At 38.3% G+C, this 15,552-nt stretch overlaps 1 protein-coding gene across 1 annotated transcript; it reads right to left on the bottom strand.

Moving 5' to 3' along the window:
• Positions 1-181: 181 nt before the first annotated feature.
• Positions 182-6,226, bottom strand: LOC139297880 (mesothelin-like protein). Its single transcript, XM_070920689.1, has 13 exons — positions 6,143-6,226; positions 5,872-5,954; positions 5,639-5,765; positions 5,167-5,310; positions 4,439-4,559; positions 4,115-4,296; positions 3,274-3,429; positions 3,043-3,173; positions 2,815-2,942; positions 2,631-2,725; positions 1,630-1,849; positions 873-923; positions 182-668 (listed from the first exon to the last, which is right to left on the bottom strand). The coding sequence occupies exons 1-13, from the start codon at positions 6,224-6,226 to the stop codon at positions 565-567; spliced, it is 1,626 nt and encodes a 541-aa protein (XP_070776790.1). The 3' UTR covers positions 182-564.
• Positions 6,227-15,552: the final 9,326 nt, after the last annotated feature.

The following is a 15,552-nucleotide window of genomic DNA, read 5'->3' as shown; positions in this document are numbered from 1 at the left end:
CAAACTTAACCAAGAGAAAGTTTCTGTTTTTCTTTTTCAATGAGCTACTTTGGAGACAATTCAAGAGCAGTATTGGATTTGATTGCGGTGGGTAAAACCCTTAAAAATCACAACATATGATATGTAGAATTTCTTTGCTCCAAGAGACAGAAACACAAGCATCAGATGTATTAGCAAGCATTTATTAATAGCAATACAGTGTAAACTATAATAATGGATAATCCAATACATTTGAGGAATATATATTTCATTTCTTCTTTTAATAATGATTGAACATAAATGTTATTATTAGCAATACTTCATTTCAGAATCCCAGTAGATGCAGAGTAAAATCCCAGATCACCCCCTTTAAAACATATTATTTTGATTCCTGTGATTGCTCAATAACAGTTTTACAACATGAAGAGATAAGGAGAAGCAAAATTAAGCAGTTGCAATGAATTAATGTTATTTAGCCATTTATTGTTATTAATATCACATTAATTAATATCACTCTCAAGATGCATTACTTAATTTAATAATTACTGATTATTGTTGATTAGGATGCTAAAGTCACAAACATATTTAGGCTGGTTGTTGTAGTATTTGCAGCACAGTTGTCAGCAGAGCAGCCAGGAATATGAATGCTGGGTGTTTTGCAATCTCCACTCCCCCACTTGTGGTGTTAGCTAGAAATCAAAGCCAAAAACATACATTTAGACTGTAATTACATTTATCAAAGAAGCAGAATTGTATTATTTTCTTCTTTATTCACATAGTTTACAAATAGATACAACACTATATTTTGCACCACCATGTATACAATTAAGCATTACTACATCATGTAAATGCAGTGGGTAAACTGGCACTGTAAATTAGATGTAGTTACTCACCTGTTGTCACTGGTTTTGTGGTCAATGTTGCATTTAAGCCGCTTGCGTTTCCTGTGGATGAGATTCAATCTAGTTAGTAGGTGCATTATAAAATCTGTCAACGCCCAGCAGTGTTATTTCATCTACTTTGTTGCGTATCATTGACTGGATGCAAATTCAAATGGTGCATCAAAAATAAACACCAAATCTTGTGGGAAATTGGCCTGTTATGGTAGCCATGCTCAACAAATACAAGGTGTATAATCATGACTCTGGTGCACTTGCGTCCTCTTGTGGCTATAAACAGTACAGGTCGCAACACTCCACAAGCAATGACACCATCACTGCACAAATGAGTGGGAGCTTGTGGGTCCTTGTGAGCTACAGTTCATTGGTATGCTATTTGTTTAGTCTTGTTTACTTGGTTAGGGAATCACTACATTTACGTTGTCGTTCTTGTTAACTTTCCATAAACCAGGACATAGAACTGATGGCCGAACTTTAGAGGATAAAAAAAATGTGTTACCTCTCTCAAATTGTTTGAAACCAAACATAACACAAGATTTGATGTAACGTAGAGAGTGGTAGTCTTTGCTTTTTTCCCTCTAACTGTTTGCAATGATTACTTATCAGTTACCAGAGCTGCTACAATCTCTAATTTTCTCATCCCAGATAATGCAAGTAGCTTACTATTACTAGAAACATGGTATGCTAAAATGTGGGCATATAACCTACAGTAACTCAATACACACAAAAGGTATTTTCAATGTATTTTTACCCTGTGGTGTCACAGTGTTGGTTTCCGGGTTTGTGCCGGCAGAGCTGGGTGGTGCAGTGGCCGGGGTGGTTCTGTTGGAGATTAGGCCCAGACCCAGTAAGTCCAGATCTGTCTGCAGCTGCTTGTTCACCCAGGACTTAACCGTCGTATCATTCTCGAAATCCTTCAGATCTTGTAGGTGGTAACCCATGAGGCCTTGCACATTGGCCACGGTCAAACCCTGTGCATTTCAAATGTATCAGTGAAGAGATTGGTGAAGTTTTTTTACACACTGTACAATTGGCGACAATGAAAATATCATAGATTTAAAAGACAGTTGCTTCATGTCTTTTTTTCTCAAGACACTTTTGGTATAAACCATTGTTTATCAAAATCCAGTACGGATTTAGAGATGGTTATTACATTTAACCACTGCAATTGACAGCTTGTTGGCATACTTGGCCCAATACTCAATAAAGAGCATCACACATTTCTGCTATGGTAACTAAAAATGACTAATTACGGAGGACCACAGCCAGCAGCCGGTTAGCTTAAAGAGTAGAAACATGGAGAAACAGCTAGTTAACCCCCCATAAAAAACACTAATAGTTGTTTTTACAGTTTGGTTTTTGTATGGATTATGATATAAAACGTGTTAATTACCGGCTTTAGAGGAGGTTAGCTTAGGGCTAGCTGTTTCCCCCTGCTTTCAGTCTTTATGCTAAGCTACTAGCTGTAGCCTTATATTGAAGGTACTGTATGTTGAAGGTGGTATTGATCTTCTCACATATCTCCCAGCAAGCATCAAATATGCGTATTTCCTTGAATATCAAACCGTTCCTTGAAGTCTTCAATTAAAAAATCGTATCTACAATCCTTTATGTCTTCTTACCTTAGACCCTCCCAAATCCCTTAGTGTTCGCCGCAGCTCAGTTGTAGTATATTCACAATAAAACAACTAAATGGACGATATATGATGTCAAAATCCTTTCTGTCATCAACTCTTTAACAAGTGTCCTTACAGTGATCACGTTAGGATCCAGGCTCCGGAAAGTGTTTATGTCCATGTTGATGCTCTTGTTTGACAGTGCTACTACATCTGACAGAGGTGCCCCACCTATCAGAGTAGAAAGAAAAACAGGAACTTAGAGAGGAGTTTCCTGAGAGACAGAGAAACAGTCGGAAAGAAAGGTAACGTGTTCTTACATAGATAGGTCTTAATCAAATTGTAAAAGACACTGGCACGTTGTGAGCTGAAGGAAGTGTTGCTGATCTCATACAGGACTCTCTTCTGCTCAGATGAACATGACGCCACATCCAGAGGTTTGGCATTTCTGACAAGGTGCAAGGAGGAAGTAACATACAGTGTCAAGTCTCTATCATCACTCATAGTGGCCATGTTTAGGCATCTTTGAACTACATGCTACCACCCACCTGATACTGTCTGTGGTGATGGTCTTCAGTGTACTGGTGTCTAATGTGCAGAGGTTAGAGCCAATACTGTTCAGCTCAGTGACGGCCAGGGACTTCCCAGTATTCAGATACTTGGTGATGATTGCTTTGCTCTAAACGACATAGAAGATAACACCTTAAGTGAGCAGATGTATACAGGTGTGAGTATCTTTCTGACATTTTGTATTTTTTTAGAATCACTCTACATTGTACCTTTGCTGCCTCCCATGGTCCATCATCAGCTTTCATGAGTGCTGCCAGGGTGTCAATTTTGGTGATTTTCCACTTGGAGATGTCATCAAGTGACGCCACACGAGACACTGAACCGAGCACCTTAACTACCTCATCAGAAATACCCGATGGGTATGCCTGGAAGAATGGAGAATGTGAAGTACCACATGATAGGGTGTTGAAATATACATTAATTCATGACAAAAGACATATATTATATATTTTACTCATGAAACACAACCCCACATGACACCACCAAGATGGCGGCGCACTAGTGGCAGCCTGTTGCAGCAGCTCTCGCTCACCGTGGAGTTTTTTCCCCTCTTTACTTATTATTTTCTCTTACTTTTTATTTTTCTTTAGTTTGATAACTTTTTGTTGTTTTTATTTATTATATCTTGTTTTTCTACTTATGTCTCTATTGCACTATCCTGTATGCTGCTGGAACAATGCAAATTTCCCTGCTGAGGGATTAATATAGGATTATTTTATCTTATTTTATGACTGCTGTACCATAATAACCTCTTGATTTGTTAACACATTCACACATTACACCTGAAAACAACCATGCAATACAATAAATATGTCTCAAAAAAAAAAAAGAACATGCTGGTATATTCCTGTAACATTCCTTGTCTATTCATTTCTTAAAAAGGCCAGATATGCTTCAAAATTCCATTCCATCAGTGAGGCCGCAGTTTATGGCTCGTGGTGAATAAATATCATAATCACACATTGTTTGAATAAACAGAGATACTGTATGCCTCATACTAAGCAACCAATAATATTTCAGGCAATTTCACATTCCATACACAAAAATTACCTGGTTCAGTTTCTTCAGAATGACTTTCTGAAAGTCATCGTCATCCACTTTCTCGCAGATGGAGAGGAGGTTGTTCTGCAGAACAGGGATGTCCAGGCAGAGGTCAAATTGCGTCTGGTCGTAGCCAAAGGGGAAGGAACCGTCGTTAACCGTCACCTGGGTGATGTTGCCCACAGTGCAGCCTTGAGAATAATTGGCGGTTAGAGAGAAAATATCATTATGTCTTTCTATTAAGATACACGAACACACAAAAGCGTTTATCAGGTTTGTAAAATATTGCACTGCAAAAAACACACTAGGCCTCTCTGCCTTGTTCCTCTTTACCTGCTCCTCGTTTTGTCTTGCGAGCACCACACTGTTTAAACAGCCTCTTGAGCTTCCTCTTCTGTGTCTTCTTTTTCCTCAGTTTGGGCATATACTTCTTAAGGAACTGTCTCTTTGTTTTCTGCAAAAAACAACAACATTCCAGAAATTTTTAACTCAAAGTGGGAAATGGATATAAGGGTGTCTCTTACAAAGAGCTTTAAAATCATGAAATGGAATGAGTTTCATTGGACTAATTAGCATCAAGAAACAGGTAAAAGTAAACACATACAGTTTTGAACAGGCCCCAGATGTTTCTTGTTAAATATAGAGGTAAGACCCCAAGGTTTTCCAGAGTTTTCTTTGTCCATGTGTTGACATTCCTGAAAACAGAAGATGATACATTCAACAACTTCAATTTACAGGTCTGCTCAGCAGAGGTTAGGCTGAAAATGGGTTACAATATATGGTTTCAGTTTTGATATAAGTCATTTCTGATAACAGCTGGGCACTGTAGTTTTTAACAAAAGTTACTCAAACAGTAGAAAAATGCATTTGCATTTTGTAGTGTGGCTCGCTGAAGTGTTTTTAATGGAGTTCGATGGCACAGAGGAATAAAATAAATCAGGCTCTGGATACACAGACAATACTACTTATTCTTAAAATTGCAGACTGAATGGGTCTTAAGTTTTATTCTTGTACCCGTATTTTGTTTTCCCAGACAGCAGCAGCGTCTCTATGGCAGCCACCTGGCTGTCAGAGAAGTCCTTACAGACTTGGAGTTTTTCCAGGATGAGAGGATCAGCGTTCTGGATGTAGGAGCTATCCAAAGTGCAGGCCATGTTCCCCAAGACCTCCAGGTTGTCTGTGCTCAGTTTCACACCACTTATACCCTAGTCAGTAAAAACACAGAATTTAATTTAAAATTGCACCACAGTACCTTAACAAGTGAAACACACTGGTACCATTTAGATACAAGAGAAGTCATCTTTTCAAGCCATACTTTGAATTTTGTTTACTTCCTTCTAAACAGTTTGCAGTAATAATCTGCAACTTTTTCATATGCAAGTATATGCTATCACTCACTGTTACCATACAATGGGGAAACAAACTGCATTTGATGTCTCTTTGCAACAAATTATGTTTGCAATGAATACATAACAAGCAACAGCCTACCCTATTACCTTTGGCAAACCCATAGCAAATTTTAATGGCACTCACCAAGCAGGTCCGGGCTTCATTGAGTAGCAGTGAGTCCTTGTTCAAAAGGCTGGAGGCCACAGAGAAGTCTGCAGCACCCACTGCGGATAAGTATGACCTGCAGTTGGCTCTGTTGACATCTTTGCTTCTGTAACGAATAGACATAAAGATGCAAGAATCAATGAGCAAATGCATACTTTTTCCAGTCACACATTATGAGGTTAGTACAATGAAATGCTCGGAGACGGACTCACTTTAAGTAGAGAAGCATGTCTGAGGGATAATCTTTGAAGTTCTGGGACAGGTCTCCACTCAGCAGGTTGTACATGCAAGTCAGCTGTAGAAAATTATGCAAAGGCACAGAATAATACCAATTGTTATACAGGTTAGTCCATAATACAAGATACAATTTTTCAATGAATGACTATCATACATCCAACTTATCTTGATTATCATCTTTAGATAAATAGAATAGTAATTTGATTTAATTAAGTTTAGTTTCAGGTAGGTTTCATTTGAATTCACCTGCGATTCCTTCAGCTCCACCTTGGCCCTGCCACTCCTCGGCCTACAGGCACGGACCAGCCTGCGGATCCTGGTTCTTGTCATTCTCTGGACTGATGTGCACGTGAAGCCCTGCAGCACAGATGGAGACAGCCTGTGGGGGGATAATGAAAAAGCACAAAGAACGTTGATAGGCCGTGATAAATCTCTAAATATTAAATAAATAAAATGGTTAAGAGACTTTTTTACTTACTGCTCGATGTCGAAGTCTGTTTTACCCAGTGTCTCAAAAAACAAGACCGCCTAGAAGAACAGACACAGCAATGTCAGCTAAAACTAAAAATGATTTATCTCTTTATAGCAACACTCACACTATCATACACTATGGTGTGACTGACAGTGTTGGTGTCGATTTTTTGTTTGGATAATTTTACAGTTCAGACTTTGGCTGTGTGTTTTTGAACTGTTAAAGCTGACCTTATATCGAAATGTAATTTCACTCCTCTCTAGTGGAATATAAATGTAACAGGGGGCCTGTGGGTTGTTGATAAGTATCCTTGGGCAGGTAAACACCCGATAATCCTAAAAGAACTTCACTTGATTTAAATGAGGAGTCACACTATGTGCTAAATGTTGTTTTCATGTCTTGAAAAGATCTGACATCAGTGGAAATTCCTGGCACTGTAATGGAATATATGTGAATATCATGTGTTTGAATAAATCAGCAACAGATTTCTAAAACTTTAACTGTATTCTGCGTGTATAGCCAGTTACTGACCTGATTTTCTGCCCATGTCTTCCTGTTAATCACACTGATGTCCACAGTCTCCTCAGAGAATACCAGCAAGAACGGTGGGATCTCAGTTGCCATGGCATCGGGGACATTCAGTATCACTTTGTCTGGACTTGTGTCAACAGAAATGATCTACCAGGGAATTACATAGAGTTAAAACCAAGATCAGAAATCTCAAAATTGTGTGAAAACATGTATTAAGTTCTTCTTGAATGTTATTTTCTGCATTTACATACTGTTAATTTATATCAATCTGGCAAAACTGATCATTGGGCCTTTTGAGAGTCTAGCAATGCATGTAATGCAATGTCATTAATTCACTAAATGAAAAAACACAGCTCACATAATTTCATTGTCAATGGAGATTTAAGGTTGTATTAACATCTTTAACTACAGAAAATAACATAAAAGATGTAAAGCCTGCAAAGTTTTCGTAAATGAAATACAGTTTTAGTCACCAAAAATACAAAAAATACTGTCCTTTTGAAAAACATGCAGAGAAGAGCACAGTGAGCCCTGAGCAGTATCTTCACAGCTTGGTGGCTGGGGCAAAAATAGGATTTTGAGGAGTAAAGATTACACCCTCTTTCACTGGTATAATAATATAATAATACAGTAAACTAGTTCAATCCTAGTATCAAATGTGTTTTTGTCTTAATCTTAGATCAGCAGTGTTCCCTGATGACACGTTCAAATACTTTAATATCATATTGTTTTTGCTCCCTGATTGCTGAAGAAAGATGTTTTTAAATAACAATAAAGATGTGCCTAAAGATTGTTGAGCTGTTAACGTGAGAATCATGGCTGTAATATTGTGGTAGAATCAGAAGTTAACTTTCATACCTGTTTGACGAAGGTCTGCTGGACGACTGTTGGGGATGCCAGCATGTTGGAAATAAAGGTGCTGCTCTGGGAGATGGTGAGTAGCTGAGAAGCTGGGATGTTTTCCAATGACCCTGAAGGAACTCCAGCAACAAGTGTGCCAAGGGTTTCCAGGGAGGATCCATCAATCTGTTGAATACATTTTCATTTATCAAAGCTAAAGTGGAACATGCAATGTACTTCAGGGTAATTTCATATTTAATAAAACCATATTGTTTATCAGCCATGTTAAGACAGTAAGTCCTTTACCTTGAAGCCTGACGCAATCATGGTTTGGATGATTGTGTTGGACTGTTCCTGGTTCCAGGTGTTGACTGTGCCTAGGGTGGACAAGGAGGACACCAGCACTGACGGGTCTACTGAAGTGATCTGGCTGCTGGTCAGACCTGCACTGGCACTGCCCAGGGTCACAAACGTATCTGCTGTGATGGTCTTGATGTTGGATGCCAAAGCTGCAGATACCTATAGAATACAATACACCTGGTTATGAAAAAATCAACTGAGAAAAATGCGACGAGAACCATGCACAGTATGTTTAAAGCATTATCAGAAATGCACAGAGCAAGGGTAAAAACTTGAGAAACAATGTTAATGTTAACAATGTTAACAGTGTGGTGAGCATGGTTACAAAGGCAAACGTTTAGACTGCTTCATGCATTTCAGGATGTTTTCACATCTAAGTTAGTGTGTAAACAATCAAGCCTCTTTAGATGATATATAATTGTGGAATTAAAATTTTGGACAGAAAACTGTTTTTAAAAAGAAATCTCTCATGTAGTCATTAATAATCTTGCGCTTGCAATTGAGTTTTATGGTCAATTGGGCGTGTCATTGTTTGTGTTTTGTACTGTTTTTGCACATATATGCTCTTATGTATATAAGCATGTGGCATTGGGTCCATGCTATATACTTGTCCCTATACAAATAAGGAATACATAAATACATATATTATACAGATGCTCACATGTCCAGTCTCACTGCCTGTCTCTCGAGTCTCAATATGGCTATTTATGTGTGTACAACCACAAAACCTTATGGATGCACCCATACACACTGCAAGCATATACCAACATAGCACCTCATAAAAAGGATCTATGACAAAAGAGATACGAAGAGAGATATGCTCCATTAGCTGCAGAGTTGAGCAGATGTTCAGATTCACAGATCCTCAAGGCAGCAAGGAACATCTGGTAGCGGGCACACCCAAAGTTCAGAATTATAACCATACACTAATGTGTATGGAATCAGTTTATTTTACATAAACAAGTGGCCTTTTGAAAGTTGCAAATCTTCAACTTATTAATTCTCTTCACCTATTTACAGCAAACCCTTTTCCTATTCAGGACCATGACAGGCTGGCTCAGATTCTACAATACACTGGGTAAAAGACGCGAAAACCCTGGATAGGTTATCATTCCATCATAGTGCTAACACACACATCTCATTTTTACTTACCTGAGGGCTCTACAGTCTCCCAACATTAACCACTCAGATACTGCAAAGCTAAAAACTTAAACTCAAACTCTGTGTGGAAAGAATTGGAGCTGCTACCTCAGCGTCCTCTGTTCCATTGCAGAATTGCTTCAGCTCATTCAAGAGGAGGATGGTATCATCTTCATTCACAAAAGAATATGCTAAACTTGGGACCTCAGAGGAACACAGGAAAGGGCCTGGAAGCCTAGATGAAAAGTAACAGATCTTTCAACCTCATATCAAAATCAATACATACCATTTTAATATACAGAATGACCAACATTCACCCACTAAATAACATGAATGACATATATATCAAAGGACATATTTTGTAAAATTAGTCAAATACTCACTTCACAGGGCTGAAGGTTGGGTTGGATGCAAAAAGCTGTGAGATGTAGTAGTTGGTTACATTTTCTGGGATTGCTGTCTTGTTAAAGAGCTCCAGGTTGGCTTGGTCCACCAAGAACACTTCACTCTTCAAAAATATATACACAAAAAAGGTCATTAAATTGCTTTTTAAAAATGCCTTTCGTCTTCTCAGTCTTAACTAAAATAAAGTAATAATGAAATGAAAATAGATTTAAACAAAATGATTACGATTGTGAAAGCTATGGCTAGTCTAATTAAATTAACAACTTCTATATTTTGTTCAAGTTTAAGCATAAACTTTAAATACATTATATAGCACTGATATCAGGACATACTTGACTGGTGGATACGAAGATGGTGATATCTTCCAGAGTGATGAATATCACAAAGCTGCCGATGTTATTGACAAACCAGGCAGTAGAATTGAGTTCTGAATCATTGGCATTGTAGCATCTGGTCTCTGAGCCTATGGAAAGAGGGAAAAGCCAGAACCTAGTAAACCAATAACCTAATGTTATAACAATCTAAAGACGAGTGGAGTTAACACTGAAACAAGACTAAGAGTCTACAGCAATGCTAGTGACACTGTGAGGCTGTACTTGGGCACCAGTGGTGCTTTCAGCTAACTTCTAACATCAGCAACATGCTAACATGTTCATAATGACAATACTAACTTGCTAATGTTTAGCAAGTATAATGTTAAGCATTTTAGTTCAGCATCTTAGCATGCATTTGCTAATTAGCACAAAACACAAACAGCAGCTGAGGCCGATGGGAATGTCATTGGTTTTGACTATAAACCAAAGTATGGGACAAATTAAAAATTTTAACCTGATGAGGACATGGATATAATGATAACAAATGTCAACATCATGGTGGCGCAAGAGGCAATATCAGGGGATCACTTAGGAATCATCCTGTGGAGACCATGAATGTTTGTACAAAACGTCATGACAGACAGGTACTGCCATCCTTATAGCCACAGTGTCTGAAAAAATCGACAGGGTCATTTGTGATGGAAACTTTAAGTTACAAGTTAGTTGCTTGTCTAAGTTACAAGTATCACATCCATACTAAGTGATATTCTGTAGAATCATCCTATACAAACTATTTTGTACAGATGGGTGTGGACATTTCTCTACCAAATGACAAATTCCAACAAAATCAAAAACTTTTGCCAAACCAAAACTCCAGCAAGTTCTTTTTAATTTATGAGATCCTTTTCTATAAAACATGAGGACTAGGCTGGTAAAAATGTAATTCCTAGTATTCTAAACATCTACATTACACATCCATCATATATTATACATTTGCTCAAAAATTCATTTTACCAGTTGTCAAGTAGGTCCTGATGGTGGTGTATACATCTTCCTGTCCAAACTCAGAGCTGTTGTATGTGAAGTTATTTCCCATTACAGAGACCCTATTGGAAGGACAACAACACAAAATTGTGTAGAATGTAATCCATCAATGATAGCCCTGTTGTCACTGCGCATAGTGAAAAAAAGAGACTTACAGTTTCTGGAAGGCAAGACATGAAGCATTCTGCACTTCGTTGGAGCTGATGAGGGTCTTGCTGAGGAATCCCAGATAGTTCTTCAGCCGTAGGTCGAACCAGGAATCAACCTCAGATCTGCTGTTGCTGCTCAGCGCCAAATGCCAAACACAGGGGAGGGTCACCATCTTCACATCATCTGGAACATCCTCCTAAAGGCATACACATGTATTTACATGTTTAATGAGACTGGTGTAAAATCGCCATTTTAGACAGATGATCAAATTATGTATTGTACTTGTATGTGGTGACAAAATGACCACTTGGATGCTATTAATATCAACATGCCAAAGTGGTATGTCTCATCAGTGTATGTAATGTATGTTATGGCACATTCAGAAGAGGGACATACAGTTTCTAGGAAGGCAGGAGTGTTGTTGTAGTTGTTGAAGATGACACAAATGTCAGAGTTGTTACCAATCACATTGGGTTGACTGAGGAACTGACGCAGCTCTGAGGTGCTGATGGTGCTTAGGAGCTGAAAGACAAGAAATATTTTCCAGTTGAAAAAGTTATAGTATATAGGAGAATATTTTGATATAATGCCCTACATCCGTGGGTATTTGCATTACAGCCATCACGAGGTGGTAACTCGTCAATGTCTGCATGTATTTCATTCGCTGCATCTGTGTGGGAATTATTTAAAAATAGGCTTTAAGTAAGTATTGTATGTATGTATTACCTCTGACTGGCGTGTCTGTGGCAGAAGAGACATGAATATGGGCACATCTGGAAAGCCAAAGCTGAGGAAAGTGTTTCTCAGATAGATGTAGAAGCTTCCACCACTGTAACACTTGAGGGGTGTTGGACCTGTTTTAAACACAAATTAAATCACAGTGTGCCTTGATACAGAGTAATATTTTTGGACACATTTTGTCAGAGAAAAATATATCTTTCTCTTATGAAAAAAACAAAACAAGCAACACATTTTATTTTGTCATAGCTGTGTATCCTCATTATTTTAATTTTCTGCATTGTAAGATTATCTCTCGCACAAACCTTTAAGGAAAAGGAGGGTACTTTTGTAGATCTCCCTTTGGGTGTTGTTGCTGAGAGTCATGTGTAGTGTGTCCAGCAATGTAATCCTAAATTCAGATAAATGTTAGTCTAAGCCATTTAAAATACATATCATCACAATGATCACGACCACCACCACCACCACCACAGAAATTCTTACATCTCTTGGCTGCTGTTACAACTCCTGTTCTTCCCGATGTCAAACAAAGGTGTCACCAGGCTGGGAGAGAGGTCAACCAGGAGGGGCCTCAGTCGAACCCTGAGCCACAGCAGGAACTCTGTGTCACTGACAGCTAGAGAGGATAGATTCCCTCTGTCAAATACTGCCTGGAGGAGAGCAGATTTCACCTCCTCTGTGTAGTTGTCTGGGTGGATCTGGGAGAAATTTACATCGTATTAATAAGAGTTTGAACTTATTAACCATGTTACCATTTATTAGTCATGTATCTCTATTATATATGAAAAATCAAATATGTTCCTTTGTTGCTTTTAAAATCCAACTAAAGATAGAAAAGTCATCCCTTTTTGTGGATATATCCAGAAATGAATTAGCATGAATTAATTAAAGAAATTTGCTTTAAGCCTCTAGTTACAAGACAGTGTAATATTAGCTGTGGTACTGAAGAAACAAGCTCACCCCTTTCTGCACCTATAATGACCAACCTTGGCATTTCAGGTAAGTTTAAAGCTCTTTAAATTGCTACAGCAGCTGGTTAGTTAACTTGCTATCTTAAGTTAGCCTGTAAAAAGATGTCAGCGAGTGCCTTTTTTCCTAGTGGGTGTTTGCTAGCTTGTTCAACAATCCACAATACAAGACATATATATAGATATGCGTCCATCTAGAAAGCTAGCATTTGCTGTTGTTCACAGGTAATATTACTCACCACCTAAAATGGCCATTAAGTTAATTCAACACCTCTCTAAAACAATCTATCAGACTTTTGCAAAAAAGGTCGATTTCAGTTGTACTTTAAAGCAGTATGTGTGTAAAATGACCAACCTTGTCTTTTCCTTGTTTTTTTCCTGGTTGATGTTTGCTAGCTTAGCTAAACAAGCCACAATGCAAGACAAGATTTGTATCCATGCTTGTAGATAAAAGGAGACACCTAGACAGCTAAAATTTGCTTATGTTTTACTTACTTATGTTAGCGCTACACAAATACAGTTTAATATAACACTTCTCCTTGTAACGCAATACAATTTTACAGCACCACACATTTGACCATGAGGTTGATTTAACACCTCTCTAAAACCGTTTATCATAACCTTTTCATTTCAGTTTACTTGATGTTGCAAAAAGAGTGCATTTCAATTTCAGTTGGATTTTAAAGTTACTCTTTCATGTTATAGCATCTTTTTATAGCAAATTATTCTAATGGCATATGTTTGTGTGTGGTAAAAATGAAACAATCCTGATGAAAATGTCTACTGTCATTCTTGATACAACCACTAGACAGCACCAAATCCCACAGAAAGGATGTATAATAAGGCATGAGTGTAACCAGCAAAGTTGAGTATTACTTTGCAAAAAAGAAAGTGGCAGCTATGTAGATGTTTACCTCAATGGCCGGTGAAACTGTGTCAAAGAAAGCACCAAAGTCAACAGGGTTGATGACTGTCATGATTTTTTTCACGTGTTGCGTCCTCTTTAGTTGTGACGGAGTTGCTGCAAGCTGGGCCAGCTGGCTGCGAGTGAGAAGATCTGCAACCTCCACCTGAAAGTGACAAACAGCATTCAGTAAGGGAACACCAACAGTGGAACTGCATCATGGCACGCAGTTATATGCTTTGGTTAAGCATTGAACCTCCAATGTTATACAGTCAGCTAATTAGCATATGAATTTGTTACCTGTCTATCTATAAGACAATATATTTACACCTGTTGGTATGTTTGTAATAAGCCAGTGTGACCATGAAAGTGACACTCATTAAAAGGCAACACTTACTCCATTGAAATTGTTCTTCAAGGTCACAAAATCTATGTAGGAGGCGTGCACACGGAACTGACCAAAGTTGTCATTGAGCCAACGTCTGTCATCATTTACAGATTCAACACAGGAGAGGCCTAGGAATCAAAATACTGAATCTTTAAATTGAACATGTGGATTTATACACACTCATAGCACACAAGTAGTAGCAGATGTAATGTTATGCTATTATGCCATCTAAGTTACCTGAGGAGGAATGTCTCCTAAGATATTCCTTTGTGAATGTGAAAACCTGTTGGGTCTGCCTCTGGGAGAGATGAGTGAAAACACTGTCGCACCCCTTGACACTGTGAAGACAATAACAATTCTTCCATTCCATTGAACATTTCCATTTTCTATTTCCATTCCCGTTTTTAACACTAGTCAATATGACAAGAAGAAAAACAGAGATTTCACTTACATCTCTTGATAGGAATCACAGCTGATATTTCCTGGAATAACTTCAAATGTATTTGACCCAATGCTGGGGAGGAGCAGAGGTAGGTAGACCTGGAACCATAACTTGAATCCCTCAGCATCTAGCATGGGTAGTTTTGGTCCAAGTGCCATTAGTGTCAGATTTAGGATGGTGTCACGCACTCTTGGGTCAATGGTTGTCAGGTTTTGCTTGAAGAAAATGACATACATTTGTCAGGAGATAGGTTTTATTTTAGGGGGAAAAAATGAATAAGCTCAATGTAATTAAAATACTCACCTCTGCAGCACCAACAACAAATTTGTCAAAGAAAGAGCCAAGGTCTTCCACACGTGATGACGCAGTAAGTTCTGCAAACGCAAGTCTCACAAGGGTTTCATTTGACAAGTTGTTTGGTTCAAGGAGCAATTCAGCTTTTTGTCTTGAAGAAAGCGACACTAGTAGTGTCATCTAAGAGAGAGAAAACATTTTTAACAAATATTCAATTTGAGCAAAATCTTTTTCAAATTTCTTTCAGTGTTGTGGACAACCATTACTCCTTGTAACCCCATGTACCCAAGCAGAGACCTCTATTGAGGCTGCAGAGGCTTGGCGTCATGCCCTCATGGATCCACACTCAAATATTTGCTCATGAATACTCAATCAGGAATTGCCCTAACAAAACCATGAAAGGGAGGCAAAGTCTATATATGGGTCACACCATTTGCGTAATATTGTCCCTGACCCATCTGCTTTAGAGAGTAACTGCCTGAAACAAGTTTTGTTTGTCTTATTTACTTGCTTCCTTTTCTCATCACCACTCCCTTTCTTCTGTTCATTCACTAGCTTGCTCGATCACCTTGATCGCTGACTCTCTTTTGCCCAAACTCTTAGCTCCTTCGTGCATAATCTTGCTCTCTTTCTCTCCATTTTTTTTTACATTAATAGTAAAGCTGA

The sequence above is a fragment of the Enoplosus armatus genome, chromosome 15 (genome assembly GCF_043641665.1).
Source record: "Enoplosus armatus isolate fEnoArm2 chromosome 15, fEnoArm2.hap1, whole genome shotgun sequence".
Classification (NCBI taxonomy): Eukaryota; Metazoa; Chordata; class Actinopteri; order Centrarchiformes; family Enoplosidae; genus Enoplosus; species Enoplosus armatus.
Note: the sequence above shows the minus strand (reverse complement) of the source record. Positions and strands in the feature narration are given on the sequence as shown.